Source organism: Perognathus longimembris, chromosome 17 (assembly GCF_023159225.1).
Source record: "Perognathus longimembris pacificus isolate PPM17 chromosome 17, ASM2315922v1, whole genome shotgun sequence".
NCBI classification, from domain to species: domain Eukaryota; kingdom Metazoa; phylum Chordata; class Mammalia; order Rodentia; family Heteromyidae; genus Perognathus; species Perognathus longimembris.
In genome coordinates this window covers 21287624-21304528 of record NC_063177.1, presented here as the reverse complement: position 1 = coordinate 21304528, position 16905 = coordinate 21287624, and the positions used below count along the sequence as shown (strand labels likewise).

At 42.9% G+C, this 16905-nt stretch overlaps 1 protein-coding gene across 1 annotated transcript in view; it reads left to right on the top strand.

Moving 5' to 3' along the window:
* The first annotated feature begins 334 nt into the window (after positions 1-334).
* Crlf3 (cytokine receptor like factor 3) overlaps positions 335-16905 on the top strand; it is a 39536-nt gene continuing 22965 nt past the window's right edge. Inside the window, exon 1 of the mRNA XM_048367358.1 lies at positions 335-532. Within this exon, the coding sequence (XP_048223315.1) occupies positions 404-532 (129 nt within the window). The 5' untranslated portion in view covers positions 335-403. The remainder of the gene's footprint in view (positions 533-16905) is intronic.

Sequence of the window (16905 nt, the reverse complement as noted above, 5' to 3'; positions counted from 1 at the left end):
TCCGTGCCTCGCTTCTTCTTCCGTGCAGTAGAAATCAAAGTAGGGCTGTAAATGCGATAAAATGTGGGAAGCACTTCGCCACGCGCTCGTACTAATCGCGCCATGAGTTTTCGCGAGGAAGCGTGGTGCGGGGGCTGAGCTTGCCAGCCCAGAAGCCCGCTGAGCCCCTAGGCCCAAGCGAGGACCGCCAAACGCCATTCGTTTGAGGCGCGGCTGCGGAGCTGTCAATCAAGCTGCGGTAGGGTGGGGTGGGGCGGGGCGGGGCGGGGCCTGGCGGGCGTGGCAGGAGCGGGGGGCGTGGTTTTCGTGGCGGCTTTTGCGCGTGCGCGAGGCGGTGCTGGGCTGCTCCCGGGTGCCCGGCTCAGTGGTGAACTCGCGTCCCGGTCGGCTGCCGCGCGGCCGGATGAGGGGCGTGATGGAGCCGGAGCCCGAGCTGTTGCTGCAGGAGGCCCGTGAGAACGTGGAGGCGGCGCAGAGCTACCGGCGGGAGCTGGGGCTGCGACTGCAGGGGCTGCAGGAGGCGCAGAGGCAGGTCCGAGGGCCGCGCTCGGAGGGGCGCTGTGGGCCCCGGGCGGTGGGCGCGGGCTGAGGAGGCTCGGGCGGGCGGGAATGCCGGAAAACTTGTGGAACTAGAGGAAGGAAGTTCGGAAGGTGGACGGAGACCTGGTTGGATCTGCTATGGGGGAAGTAGAAGACGGGGAAATCAGAAGGGAAAGACAAAATTTGGGGGATCGGGGAGCGTTCGCCAAACCGTGCGGGACGGTAATGGGAAATACATTTAGGGCTCCAGTGAGCAACATCTTGTGATAACGGAAGTTATCACAAGTTGGGGGTTATTTGGGGAAACTTCATTTTAGGGATCCTGAGGAAAATGTGGGGCAGCGACCTGGAATGGGGGGATTAAAAGTGGAGTCCGAATACATATTGTGGTGAGGATTGGAGACCAAAGAGAGAAGAGCTAGGAATTGGGAAGGGTAGCCATCATGTTAATGTTTGAATGTTATGGTCCTGACTGCCTTGAATAAAAGTAATCTTGTTCTAGATGGTTTAGAATTTAAGGTGAACCTGTTGGAAGGGCAGAAGAAGGAAAAATGAGATGCTTCTGGGATGGTATACACAGGCAAAGGGAAATGTAAAAAGATAATGAGACAGGACTGCTGAAGGAGAAGCTAAATATATTTACTTCAAGTGGTGCAGTTATCTCTTCCTTGGGGAAAGGGTTATCAAAGATAGAGGGAAAACACGTGGGGTTCTTAGCACTCTCAAACAGAAAAAGATAGAACCCACTGCCGAGTGTGTGGTGGGGTATCTTCAGGCCACTATTAACATAAATGCTTCTTAAACTTTTTGGGGTGTAAATGGGTTTCCATTTGAATTTTTATGGGTCTAATATTAATGTATATAGTCTTATGCTTATAGTAAGATGATAGTGTCTTTGGATATTGTTATCGCTAAGAATATATAAAATGCTATGGGTTTTACATATTTTTAAATCCTTGTAGTAGAGCTGATGTACCGCAGATATTATTCATACTTCAGTAGCTAAACTGGGAACGTAGATATGATTGTCTTGATTTGATGAATATTTTTCAAGGCTTTTCAGTGCACTTATCTAGATTTTCCTTTGGAAACATCTGCATTACTCTTGGTATTTGGAAATAAAGGTTCTAAATCCAGTATATTGTTTTTCAAAAAAAAGGTTATAACACTTCTTGAGGGGTATGTGCTGCTGGTCCTGCCTGTAACACTAACTGCTCAAGAGGCTGAGATCTGAGGATAAAAGACTAAAGCCAGCCCAGTCAGAAAAGTCCTTGTGGCTTATCTCCAATTAACCAGCTGGAAGTAGGGCTGTGACAAGCTGAATGCTAGCTTTGAGTGAAAATGCTATAAGGGACAGGCCCTGAGTTCAAGCCCTGCTACTGGTATGAGTATGTACTTGCACACACACATGCACAAAATTTGTTGCTTTGGGTATGTGTGTGTGGCCCAAGTAGTAAAGTACTTAACTAGCAAGTGAAGTTCTGAGTCCAAATTCCAGTATTGTAAAAAAAAAAAAAAATGCCTCTTACATATGACTAATGTTTCAACTAGTTTAAGTGTCTTTTATGTAAGCATGATGGTTTAACTCTGTGTCAGCAATTAAGCAGTAGAGTTGACACTGAAAGAATGAGGTTAGCACCTGGGAGTGGTGCTGAGGAATGTCTCATGACTGCATATTGTATGCATTAAAAAAAAGTGTGATTTCCCATCATATGTCCTTTAGAGTTCAGTTTCCAAACCAAAGGCTGGGGGTGTGCCTCAGTGAGAGAGTGCTTACCTAGCATATGTAGTAAGATCATGGGTTCAATTCCAAGCACTGCAAAAAAACAACACCAAAACAAATCTGTATTCTTTTATTATATTTTAAAAATCTGTATATTTCTGGGAATCATACCCAGAGCCTTGCACATGTTAGCAACCGTGCTGTAAGTATACTATATCCATAGTCTGTTTTGTATCCAGTAATTTAAAAATACAGATCATTCTTTCTGGTAACTTAATGTGGTTTAATGTAGGTGTTTTGTTTTGCTTTACTTTTGAGAGCCACTGTCTTATGTTTGAGGTAGAAAAGATTAAAAGCATATTCATCAGTTATATTTATTTATCTTTGAGGTAGGAAAAATTAAAAGCATATCCATCAGTTAGATTTATGATGACAGTGCCTTCTGACTATACTTGAAATACTAGTATAGCTCTCTTCTGTTAGCTAGAATGTGTGAGTGTGCATGTTTGGATTTGTAGAATAATATCTCTGACAATTTTCTTTTTGTTTTCCTTTTAGAGATTTTGTTTTGTTTGTTGGTTTTTTGGCCGGTCCTGGGGCTTGGACTAAGGGCCTAAGCACCTGAGCTTCTTTTTGCTCAAGGCTAGCACTCTACCACTTGGGTCACGGTGCCACTTCTAGCTTTTACTATATATGTGGTGCTGAGGAACCCAGGGTTTCATGTGTACGAGGCAAGCACCCTACACTAGGCCATAGTCCCAGCCCCTCCTTTTAGTTTAGTTTCTTTCTTTCTTTCTTTCTTTCTTTCTTTTTTTTTTTTTTTTGGCAGTCCTGGGGCTTGGACTCAGGGCCTGAGCACTGTCCCTGGCTTCTTTTTGCTCAAGGCTAGCACTCTGCCACTTAAGCCACAGCGCCACTTCTGGCCATTTTCTGTATATGTGGTGCTAGGGAATTGAACCCAGGGCTTCATGTATACTAGGCAAACACTCTTGCCACTAGGCCAAATCCCCAGCCCCCCTTTCTTTTTATTTTTAAGATAGATTTAGATATGACCTTGATCTCACAATCCTCAGGCCTCTCATCTTCTCTGTCATTTCTGTCTGTCTCTCTCTCTTTGTGTCTCTCTCCCTCTCCCTTTCTCTTCTCTTTCTTGCTGGAACTCAGGGTCTTTGGAATGGTAGGCAAGCTCTGTACCACTTAGCTACATCTCTAGTATTTCAACTAACATTTTAAGGAACATATATATTACAAAAATAAAAAAATAAGTAGCTGTTTGGTTTTGTTGTTTAGTGTATTTTTAGAATTCTAGTCACTTTATGTTATTTATTTGTTTTACATAAAATACATGGCTTTTAAATTTTTGTATAGGGAAAATGAGAAGCGCAGAGAGGAAGGGATGCTATCCTGTATGTATGTACATACGTACGTATGTGTGTGTGTATGTGTTTGTATATGTATGTATTATTTTATTTCATTTTTTATGCCTGTACCGGGGCTTGAACTCAATAGTCTAGATACTAGCTTTCTTATTCTCTCACGTAAGCTTCATTTCTGACTTTTTGGTAGTTAATTGGAAATAAGAGTCTCCAATGTAAAATATATAATACAGTTTTTATTTATTTAGTTATTGTGTGTGTGTTGGTCCTGGTTGAAGTTAGGCCTGGACACTGCCCCTGAGCTTTTGTGTTCAAGGCTAGTGTCATTTCTATTTTTTTGGTAGTTAATTGGAGATTCTCATGGATTTTCCTGCCCAGGCTGGTATTGAATTATGATCCTCAGATCTCAGCCTCCTGAGTAGCTAGAATTACAGGTGTGAGTCACTGACATCTGGCAGGGCTTTTGTCTGTCTGTCTGTGTGTTTGTTTGTTTGTTTATGTTTTGCCAGTCCTGGGCCTTGGACTCAGGGCCTGAGCACTGTCCCTGCCTTCTTTTTGCTCAAGGCTAGCACTCTGCCACTTGAGCCACAGCACCACTTCTGGCCGTTTTGTATATATGTGGTGCTGGGGAATTGAACCCAGGGCTTCATCTATATGAGGTGAGCACTTTACCACTAGGCCATATTCCCAGCCCCCAGGGCCTCATGTATACGAGTCAAGCACTCTTGCCACTAGGCCATATTCCCAGCCCCCTTTTTTTAAATTTATTTTTTCTTTAAGCATATTTCCTTTATTTCTTTTTTTAAATTAAATTTTATTGACAAGGTGTTGTACAAAGGGGATACAGTTACATAATAAGGCAGTGAATACTTTTTTTGTGATATCTTACACCCTCATTTTTCTTTCCCTTCCCTAGATCAGGTAGGCATATATATAATATCCAGTGTACCAAAATCATATACAGTAACCACGTAGTTTATTTTATTTTTTGCCAGTCCTGGGGCTTGAACTCAGGGCCTGGGCACTGTCCCAGAGCTTCTTTTTGCTCAAGGCTAGCACTCTACCACTTGAGCACAGAGCCACTTCCAACTTTTTCTAAAGCCACATTCCCAGACCCTGAGTTTTTATTTTTAAATATACTTATAAAATTGTGCAACTACTATGGTTGGCTAATTTTATCTAGAATATTTTTGTCATGCCCTGAAAAATATCCTACCCCTTATAAGCTGTCTCTGTTACTAGTTCCCTGGTACTAACGAAACTTTCTGTCTCCGAATTTGCTTGTTCTGAGCATTGTGTGTACATGGAACGATACAATATGTAATCCCTCGTGACTGACTTCTTTCACATATATTTTCAGGATTTCTTGCTGAATAATTTTTGTGGTGTGTATATATCACATTTTATTTATCTAGTCATTCATAACTGGACATTATCAATAATGCTGCTATGAATACCTGTATACAACTGAACATACAACTTTATGAGGGCATGTGCTTTGTTTTTAAGAATGTATCTACTAATTACTGGATCACATAGTAACTTTTTTTATGTTTAAGGTTTGTTTAAATCCTTTTAGAAACTCTTCCCCTAGGAAACTCTTTGCCTACTTTTTAGCTTTGTGTTTGCTCCTTACCCTTTTATAGTCTCATAAAGTTTGTATTTCAATAAGAAATTATGAATATGAAAGTCTAGAAGGAAGGACAAAAATCTATTCTGTCAAAAACAACTGTCACTGTGTAGTAGTTTCTCCTCTGTGGTTTAGGCCCTGCCCTCTGTTTTCAGAGAAAAGGAAGTTCTGTGTCAGAATGGAAGAGTTGGCTCTAAATCTTAGTGCTTGAATAAGTTAAAGGCTAGATAGATGTTTTGTTGTTTTCGGGAAATCAGATGTTTATAGCTACTCTGTCCTAATGCTGAAATCATTAAGAACAGTTCTTTGTGTGGCTCAAGTGGTTAAGTGCCAGCCTTGAGAGAAAAGGCCTTGAGTTTAGTCTTCAGTACTGGTGCACACGCGTGCACACACACAAGGAAAGAAAGGAAGAAAGAAAAAGAAGGAAATATAATGTAAAAGAGAATAATTCTCTGTAGCTCCCTGGAATATTTGGTACTTAGATGTGAATACCAAATAAATTAACTTCCACTCTCCTTAGAGCAAATATTCATTATGGATCAGAGGTGTTTCTAGGTCCTATATAATGAAGTTAAGGAAATAGACCCCTTCCCTCATGAATTTACTCTGTAGTGGCCAATAGTTAGGTTAACACCCCAAAAATAAAACAAGTAAGGAAAACCCAAGTTTGTGTACATTTATTTTTAGATTACACTTCCATTGCATATTTTATCACTTGCCCTATTTATTCTACAGCATATAGGCTTTTCTGCTTGTTTCAAGTATAGTTAATAAATAGGGATGCCAGCTATTCACTCAGTCCTCACATGCAGCATTAACTTCAGGACATTGCTGGCAGAGCTCTAGGGCTGCAATTTAAAATCTGTGTTTCTACATTATCAAAGGGGGATTAGTGTAAGGTATTAGAAGTGATAAATGCCAGTATTTTAGTCTTTGCAGTTATATGGTTCATACTATACAGTGGTATTTGCCTTTTAGTATAGTGATTTTTTTTGTCTCTCCAGCCATAGATAAGATACTGTTTAAAATGTTTTAAATAATTGTGCAACTATATGGAAATGAATAACATCTGGTCATTACTTATCTTGCGTGTCTTTTTTTCTTTTCTTGGTGCCTGTCCTGGGGCTTGAACTCAAGGCCTGGGCACTGTCCTTGAGGTATTTTTAAAATCTCAAGGCTAGCTCTGAACCACTTGAGCCACAGCTCTACTTCTAGCTTTTTGGTGGTTAATTGGAGATAAGAGTCTCACAGAGAACTTTCTTCCAAACCTCTTATCCTTAGATCTCAGCCTTCTGAGTGTAAGTGGCATGAGCCACTGGTGCTTAGCTGTCTTTTTTTTTTTTTTTTTTTTTGCCACTTCTGGGGCTTGAACTCAGGGCCTGGAAGCCCCAGGGCCTGGGCACTGTCCCTGAGCTTCCTTTTGCTCAAGGCTAGCACTCTACCACTTGAGCCACAGTGCTCCTTCTGGCTTTTTCTGTTTATGTGGTACTGAGGATGCTAGGCAAGCACTCTACCACTAAGCCCCTTGGCTGTCTTTTGTGTGTGTATGCCTGTTTTAGGGCTTGACTCAGGGCCTGATACTCTTGCTTAGCTCCACTTAGAGCATTTTAGTGGTTAATTGAAGATAAGAGTCTCACAGGCTTTTCTGCTCTCTAAATCTTGATCTTCAGGATTTCAAGCATGAAGCATCAGTGGCCAGATTTTCTTTTTTGTTTGTTTGTTTGCCAGTCCTGGGGCTTGGACTCTGGGCCTGGGCACTTGTTCCTAAGCTTCTTTTGCTTAGTGCTAGCACTCTACCACTTGAGCCACAGCGCCACTTCTGGCCATTTTGTATATATGTGGTGCTGAGGAACCAAACCCAGGGCCTCATGTATACAAGGCAAGCACTCTTGCCACTAGGCCATATTCCCAGTCCCATGAGAGAAGGTCTTGTTAAGTGGCCTTAAAGTTGAGATCTTCCTTCCACAGCCTCCAAAGTGCTGGGATTACAGGTATGCAATATCATGCTCAATTTGCTTTTTTATTTTAATTCATTCATTTTAATTTAATTTTCATTTTTTTGTGCTAGTCCTGGGGCTTGAACTCAGAGCCTGGGTGCTATCCTGAGCTTTTGTGCTCAAGGCTAGTACACTACCACTTTGAACCACAGTGTCATTTCTGCCTTTTTGTTCCATAATTGGTGATCGAATCTCACTGACTTTCCTTCCCAGGCTGGCTTTGAACTGTGGTCCTCAGATCTCAGCCTCTTGGGTAGCTAGGTGAGTCCCTGATGCTGGGCTCTGTTTTGCTTTTGAGCATGAATGAGCATCTCACTATGTTGCTTAGGCTGGCCTTGAGCTCCTGGGCTATAGGAACTCTGTTGCCTCATCCTCCTGAGTAGCTAGGACAAACTTTGTACACCACTCTGCCTGGCTTCATTTTTATTTATTATTTTATTTTATTTTTTGTCAGTCCTGAGGCTTGGACTCAGGGCCTGAGCACGGTCCCTGGCTTCTTTTTGCTCAAGGCTAACACTCTACCACTTGAGCCACAGCACCACTTCTGGCCTTTCTGTTTATATGGTGCTGAAGAATCGAACCCAGGACTTCTTGCTTGCAAGATAAGCATTCTACCAGTAAGCCATATTCCAGCCCCTACTTTTTATTTTTTTCTAAGTCATGAGGCTTGAACTCAGGACCAGGGCACTGTCCTTGAGCTTTTTTGCTCAAGGCTAGTGCTCTTCCACTTTGAGCCACAGCAGCACTTCCAGTTTTTTGGGTTAATTAGAGATGAGAGTTTCACAGCCTTTCCTGCTTGGGCTGGCTTGGAACCATGATCCTCAGATTCTAGTCTCCTAAGTAGCTAGGATTATAGGTGTGAGCCACCAGTACCCAGCCTTTTTTTTTTTTTTTTTAACCAGTCCTAGGGCTTGAACTCATGGCCTGGACACTGTCCCTGAGCTTCTTAACCTTTTTTTCTTGTTGTTTGTGGGGCTTGAACTAAGGCCTGGGCGCTGTCCCTGAGCCTCTTTGTGCTCAAGGCTAGCTCTCTACTACTTGAGCCACAGCGCCACGTCCTGCTTTTTCTGTTTGTGTAGTACTGAGGAATCAACCCAGGACTTCATGCATGCCAGGCAAGTACTCTACTGCTAAGTCACATTCCCAGCCCCAGCCATTTATAAAAAAACAAAAACTGTTTTCAGATAACCTTTTGTAGATGTAACTGGTATTCTTGATATTTTTAATGTGTACTACTAGATTTTCTATAGATCATTATTCCCACAGGATTTGAAAACATAGAATGCTAAAGATAGGGGCATAGAGTTCAGAAAAAAAAGAAAAAGCAGAAGGAGGAGGAGGAAAAGAAAAAACAAGAAAGAAAAAAGAAAGAGAGGCTAGCAATGTGGCTTAGTGGTAGATTGCTTGCCTAGCATGCATGAAGCCCTGGGTTCCATTTTTCAGTACCACATTAACAGAAAAAGCCCAAAGTGGCGCTGTTGCTCAACTGGTAGAGTGCTAGCCTTGAGCTAAAGAAGCTCAGGGACAGTACCCAGGCCCTGAGTACAAGCCCCAGGACTGGCAAAAAGAGAAAAAGAAACCAAGATGGGAATTCTTAGTAGCTCAGCAAGAAAACAAAGTTATTATTGCTCCTTTTATCTCTCACTTCCCCTACTGTTACCCATTTTCAAAACAATGTTTGGATATCATTTGTTACAGCAATAGCACTCTGTTATTGTATCCTAAGAAAAAGTTAATTTTACAACTAGGGAAGACCAAGAGCAAATGAAATCATTTATAAGTAACCTATAATTCTATTCCTTCCAGACAGCTGCTGTTAACATTTTTTGTTGTTCTGGTATTAGGCTTTGAATTCCAGGCCTTGGGTTCTCACTTGTCTTTTTCTCTCATGGCTGGTACGCCACCACTTGAGCTACATCCCAGTTCTGGTTTATCCTTATATACTTATTATTCTACAGAGTTGAGGAAGTACTGTATATGCAATTTGGCATCTATTTTTTTCCTTTGGTTAGCATTATAAGCACTTATCAAAATATTTTCTCTTGGGGGCTGGGAATATAACCTAGTGGCAAGAGTGCATGCCTCATATACATGAAGCCCTGGGTTCGATTTCCCAGCACCATGTATATAGAAAATGACCAGAAGTAGTGCTGTGGCTCAAGTGGTAGAGTGCTAGCCTTGAGCAAAAGAGCTTAGGGTCAGTGTCTAGACCCTGAGTTCAAGCCCCAAGACTGACATAAAAAAAAAAAAAGGAGAAGAAGACAAGGACTGGGAATGTGGCTTAGTGGTAGAGTGCTTGCCTAGCATGCATGAAGCCCTGGGTTCTAATCCTCAGTACCACATACACAGAAAAAGCCTGAAGTGGCACTGTTGCTCAAATGGTAGAGTCCTAGCCTTGTGCAAAAGAAGCTCAGGGACAGTGCCCAGGCCCTGAGTTCAAGCCCCAGGACTGGAAAAAAAAAAAGAAGAAGAATGGTTTCTAGGTATATGTAAAACTCGTCTATGCTTGCTAGGCTATTATTCTACCACTTGAGCCATGCCTCCAACCCTAGTTTTCACTGATTTATTGATTGATTGCCAGTCCTGGGGCTTAATCTCTGGGCCTGGGCCCTGTCCCTAAGCCTCTTTGTGCTCAAGGCTAGTGCTCTACCACTTGAGCCACAGCTCCACTTCCAGCTTTTTCTGAGTAGTTTATTGGAGATAAGAGTCTCATAGACTTTCCTGCCGGGGCTGGCTTCAAATTGTGATCCTCAGTTCTCAGCCTCCTGAGTAGCTAGGTTTGCAGGTATGAGCCACTGGTGCCTAGTTTGCACACTGTTTTTTTGATGCATCCCACTGGGAAGCATGCTTGAGCCATGATCTACCTACTTTAGTTTGGTCTTGCTTCCCTCCATGTGAATGGAGTCTCTCAGACTTTCCTCCTTGGTCTGGACTGGGACCCAGATCCTCCCAGTCTCAGCCTCCCACATAGAGTTCAAGATGACAGGCACATACCACTTTGCTCAGCTATGCATTGAGAAATGGGTCTCCTGAATTTTTTCTGCCTAGGCTGGCCTCGAACCCAACCTCAGCTTCCCAATAAGCTATCATGATTATAGGCATATGAGACAATGGCACCTGTCATGCAGTATAATTTTCAGTGCAGAGGTAAATAGAATATGTTACATATTTACAGAGCTTTTGCTGTTAATAGGATGAAATGTATTGACTTAGGTACTGAAAATATCAGAAGCCAAGTTCTGTAGGAACAAGTAAATAATTTCAATGTGGGAGTGTGAACCACATATATCGTTGTTTACAAATGACACTTGGATACATAGTTACATAGGTTTTTCAGTTATCTTTTCAGAAGTACTTTTTAAATATGATAGTGTGAAAGCTGTTGAGTTGAAAGTTCAATTGAAATAGATAAAGGAGGTTGAGGAGGAGAACAGGCATTCTGAATCGATGCTAAACTCATTGATGCTACTTCAAAGTAGGAGACTGACAAGGAGCCACACTTCTTTTTTCTTCTTCTTCTTTTTTTTTTTTTGGCCAGTCCTAGGCCTTGGACTCAGGGCCTGAGCACTGTCCCTGGCTTCTTTCCCGCTCAAGGCTAGCACTCTGCCTCTTGAGCCACAGCGCCGCTTCTGGCCGTTTTCTGTATATGTGGTGGTGCTGGGGAATCGAACCTAGGGCCTCATGTATCCGAGGCAGGCACTCTTGCCACTAGGCTATATCCCCAGCCCCCTTTCTTCTTCTTTTTGCTAGTCCTGGGGCTTGAACTCAGGGCCTCTGAACTGTCCCTGAGCTTCTCTGTGCTCAGGGTTAGCACTGTACTACTTGAGCCTCAGCTCCACTTGTAGCTTTTTCTGTTTATGTGGTACGTACTGAGGAATTGAACCCAGGGCTTTATGCATGCTAGGCAAGCCCTCTACCACTAAGCCACATTTTTTTTTTTTTTTTTTTTTTTTTTGGCCAGTCCTGGGCCTTGGACTCAGGGCCTGAGCACTGTCCCTGGCTTCTTCCCGCTCAAGGCTAGCACTCTGCCACTTGAGCCACAGCGCCGCTTCTGGCCATTTTCTGTATATGTGGTGCTGGGGAATCGAACCTAGGGCCTCGTGTATCCGAGGCAGGCACTCTTGCCACTAGGCTATATCCCCAGCCCCTTCTAAGCCACATTTTTAAAATGTATAATTTTGACAGAGAAAATGATTCTTATTGTTATCTGGTAAAACTGGCTAATATGTTTTCTAAAAAACCCATACAAATGTAGGGACAGCCTTTAATAATTGAGGGCAATCAGTGAAACACTAACAGCTGTGATCATTTTTCTTGTCTCTTAGCTATGAGATCTAGACACATCTGTCGTGATCTTCACTTTTCTTATCTGTAAAACAAGAAGAATAGTGCCTATATGGCTAGTGTTGGAATTAAAACAAGAAATTTATTTAAAATGCTTAACACAATGCCTGTGACCTAGGATATTCTTAATCAATATAATAAGAAAGCCACTAAATAATACTTTTATTTGTGATAAAGTCTTCTATTGCTCTAGCTGCCAACTTGTTCTTTAAATGCCTCCTACTCTTTCCCAGCAGAATCCTCTTTTTGAGCTCTAGTGGCAGTTTGTGATTGTTACACTTATGTGAGAGCTTAATATTTGCTTATACATGCAATTGTCTATTCCTTTAGTAAAATGAGAGTTATTGTGTGATGTGTGTGTGTGTGATGTGATGTGATGTGTGTGTGTGTGTGTGTGTGTGTGTGTGTGTGTGTGTTCCCCCTGGAGAGGATCTCACTGTGTAATGTAGCTTGGCCTTAAACTTTTCATTCTCTCATTGGGATTATGGGCATAAACTACCATGTGTAGCAGAATCATAGTTTTTTTGTGTTTTTTAAGTCAAGACTATACCTAATTGATCTTTGTGTGTGTATGTGTGCCAGGTGCCAATCCTGGGGCTTGAACTTAGTACCTGGGTACTGTCCATGAGCTTTTGTGCTCAAGGCTAGTAGTGCTCTACCACTTAAACCATAGTTTCACTTCTTGTATTTTGGTGGCTAATTAGAGATAGGAGTCTCACAGACTTTGCTGACCAGGCTAGCTTCAAACTGTGATCCTCAGATCTCAGCTTCTTGAGTTGCTAGGATTATAGGCCTGAGCCACCAGCGCCTGGCTAAAAGCAATCATTTTATTGGCTTACATTGCTGGAGATTGATCAGTGCAGAATTAGGCAGTTCTGGCTTTGCTCGGCAGCAATCTTGTGGTTGCAGTCGGATGTCAGCTGAGGCTAAAATATCCAAGACAGTTTTCATTTACATATTTGGAGCCTTAGTGTTAGCAGGACTCAGAATGCTAGGCCTCCATACCAATCTCCAACTCTGTCTCACTATCTCACTTTCACTCTTGCTCTTGTTGTTCCCTCCCTCACTTCACCTTTTCATAGTGCCCTCCCTTGGACCCTCTCTTTTGCAACCTTTCTCCCTTTCTTTTCTTCTCTGTGCGTGCACTGGTCCTGGGGCTTCAACTCAGGGCCTGGGTGCTGTCCTTGAGCTTTTTTACTCTGGGCTAGTGCTTTGACACTTGAGCCACAGCTCCAGTTCTGGCTTTTTGGTAGTTAGAGGTAAAAAATCTCACTGACTTTCCTGCCTAGACTGGCTTTGAGTCATGATCCTCCTTTCTCAGCCTTCTAAGTAGCAAGGATTACAGGCTTGAACTACTGAGGCCCAGCTCTTCTACCATCTTTCCTTCTTCCTCTTTACCATTTTTATGTGGTATAGCACAAAAGTGGAAGTTGCATGGTGTCAGTTTCATTGTTGCTATGAACATGTGACTGTCTTGCTACTCATCATCCCTAGCCCAAATTCTAGGGTAGAGAATTGTAGCCCATGAGTTCCAGGAGGTGTGGTTCCACCATGTTTTTAAATAATTGTGATTGAGGATAGGCATTGAACTCAAGGTCTCACTTGCTAGGCAGACAGTTGCTTATACTTGCAGATGTCTCTAGTAGAACTAGCCCCACCCCTAGTCCCTTTTTCTTTTCTTCTTTTTTTGCCAGTCTTTGGACTTGAACTCAGGGCCTGGACACTGTCCCTGAGCCTCTCTGTGCTCAAGGCTAGTGTTCTACCACTCTAGCCACAGCACCACTTCCAGGCCTTTTCTGTGTATGTGGTACTGAGGAATCAAACTCAGAGCTTCATGAATGCTAGGCAAGCACTCTACCACTGAGCCACATTCCCAGCCCTGCTTTATTTTTTTGGATAGGGTCTTATGCTTTTACTCAGGGCCTCTCTAGGACACGAATCCTCCCACCTGTGTCTCATCTGTAGCCAAGATCACAAGTACATGCCACCACTCCAAGCATTTTGATTGAGATGCTGTCTCATTCATTACCTTTTTGCCTAGATTGGCCTTAAAACACGATTCTCTGCCTCTCAGGTAGTAGGATCACAGGTGCACCTACCATATAGTGTTTAAAACAGCTGTAAGATGTAGGTTTGGTTCTCCTTGAGTTGGGGACATTTTGGAGGCTCTCAGAGTGCTAGTGGCTCATGCCTGTAATCCTAGGTACTCAGGAGGCTGAGATCTGTGGATCACGGTTCAAAACCAGCAGAAAAGTCTCTGAGAAACTTTTTTTTTTTTTTTTTTTGCCAGTCCTAGGGCTTGAACTCAGGGCCTGGCCTGGGTACTGTCCCTGTGCTTCCTTTACTCAAGGCTAGAACTCTACCACTTGAGATACAGCACCACTTCCAGCTTTTTCTGTTTATGTGGTACTGAATAATCGAACCCAGGGCTTCATGCATGCTATGCAATCACTCTACCACTAAGCCACATTCCCAGCTTACCTCCCTCCTTCCCACCAACCTCTTTATCTCCAATTAACCATTCAAACCCAGAAGTAGAGGTATGGCTCAAAGTAGTAGAGTGCTAGCCTTGAGCAAAAGAGCTAAAGGACTGTATCCAGGCCCTGAGTTCAAGTCCCCTGACACCCCCTCTACACACACAAGAGTCCCTCAGATTTGTCTGCCTGGGCTGGCTTTAAACTGAGACCTGCAGATCTCAGCCTCCTGAGTAGCTACAATTACAGGTACAAGCCACTGGCATCCGGCTAGTGTCCTTTATAATAGAGGTTTCCTAGAAAAAGAATTTAGAATATGTTTAATTTTCTAAACTGTGTTATTACAGTTGTTTTTTTAAGACTTTGATTCCTCAGTCATTTGTATTCTTAAATCTACTTTGTTACAAAATACTAGGGTTGTTTTTGCCCTATTTGGCTATTGTAGCAGGAGGAGTTGATGGTTGTCAGCCATATGGTGCTTTATACAAGGAATACATGTTATAGGTAGAAGCCAATACTTAATTCATGAGTTTTTCTAAGAATTCTGGCTGGCTGGCTGTCTATCTATCTATCTCTATATCTATCTATCACAGGACCCATTGAACCCAATAACTCATGCATGTTTCCCTGTGAACCATGTTCCCAGCAAATAAATGTCTTAGTTTTTCTTCTTCTTCTTTGGTAGTGGTGATTGAACCCCAGGTCTTGTGTCAAGCCTTCTATCATCTGAACAAATAATTTTGCTTAGTTACATGATTGGATTAAAGACGAGTAAACTTTTTTTTTTTGGCCAGTCCTGGGCCTTGGACTCAGGGCCTGAGCACTGTCCCTGGCTTCTTCCCGCTCAAGGCTAGCACTCTGCCACTTGAGCCACAGCGCCGCTTCTGGCCGTTTTCTGTATATTTGGTGCTGGGGAATCGAACCTAGGGCCTCGTGTATCCGAGGCAGGCACTCTTGCCACTAGGCTATATCCCCAGCCCCGTAAACTTTTTTTTGGGTCAGTCTTCGGGCTTGAACTCAGGGCCTGGATGCTGTTGTCCTTCAGCTTTTCTGTTCAAGTCTAGTGCTCTACAACTTTGAGCTACATCTCCACTTCTGGTTTTCTGGTGGTTAATTGTATACAAGAGGCTCACTGGCCTGGGAATGTGGTTTAGTGGTAGAGTGCTTGCCTAGCATGTATGAAGCCCTGGGTTCGATTCCTTAGTACCACATAAACAGAAAAAGCAGAAGTGGTGGTGTGACCGAAGTGGTAGTATGCTATACTTGTGCAAACCTGAGGGACAGTGCCCAGGCCCTGAGTTCAAGCTCCAAGACTGGCAAAAAAAAAAAAACTATAGCAAAAAGGACTAGGTGTGGGGCTAATTCTACTAGACAACTGCATGTTTAAGCAACTGTCTGCTTAGCAAGTGAGACCTAGAGTTCAATGCCTACCCTCAGTTGGGATTATTTGAAAACATAGTGTGGTGATCTGCTATATTACTGGTCCCCAATAAACCAGAAGTGGAGGTATGGCTCAAAGTGGTAGAATGCTAGCCTCAAGCAAAAGAGCTCAGGGGGGCTGGGGATATAGCCTAGTGGCAAGAGTGCCTGCCTCGGATACACGAGGCCCTAGGTTCGATTCCCCAGCACCACATATACAGAAAACGGCCAGAAGCGGCGCTGTGGCTCAAGTGGCAGAGTGCTAGCCTTGAGTGGGAAGAAGCCAGGGACAGTGCTCAGGCCCTGAGTCCAAGGCCCAGGACTGGCCAAAAAAAAAAAAAAAAAAAAGAGCTCAGGGACAGTGTTCAGGCCCTGATTTCACTGCTTCCCCCACCCCTTCCCACACACACAAAAAGAGTCAGTTTTGTCTGCCCAGGCTGGCTTTCAACCTGGATCCTCAGATCTGAGCCTCCTAAGTGCTAGGATTACAGGCATGATCCATTAGCACCCATCTGTGACTAAACTTTATATTACACACTATTTCTGAGCAGTATGCCCGTGACTTACAACTATAATCCTAGCTACTCAGGAGGCTGAGATCCGAGGATCCCGTTTCAAAGCCAGTTTGTGCAGAAAAGTCTGTGAGACTTTTTTCTTATAAACTAACAACAGCAGCAAAAAACAACAACAACAAAACCAAAAAACTGTAAGTGAATGGCTTAAGTGGTAGAGTGCCAACGCCAGTTTTGAGTAAAAAATGTTCAGGGGCAGTTCCCAAGCCCAGAGTTCAAGTCTAAGCATGGCACACACACACAAAAAGCTATTTCTCCAAGAAGAAAATGATCCCAAGGAAATATCAAATTTGAAGTGGCAGTGGTCAATATTTTGTCATCAAAAAGAGCCAGATTTATAATGAGAACATGGGAAGTGGGTTTGGAAATGGATTCTCCCTTCCATAGCCCTCCCTATTTTGTGTTTATATACTTCCTTTTTTTTTCTGAGGTTCTGAAAGAAAAATAAAACATAGGCTCTGCAGTGGCTAACGGAGCTTTTGAATTCTGAAGAGGAAATTGACTTTGCCCAACCAGTGGCTTCCTGTGTATGTTGTATCCGGTGAAGGAGGCAGGACTTTGGTGATATACTGCTGTGCTCAACTGCACAATTTCCTTTTGCTGGTGGTGGTTTGAAATGTGCTACAATGCTCTGACATGTCTTCATGTATTCTTATGTATTCTGCTATGTGTATTATGTAGAAAAATCACCCGTGACAAAAAAAATGACTGACAGAGTAATCATGGATGGAGCCTGTGATTCTCTATTTTTAATAACATCAAAATTATAAGGCATTCATTCTCTGGTTCTTTTTTCTTTTCTTTTCTTTTCTTTTTTTTTTACCATGGAG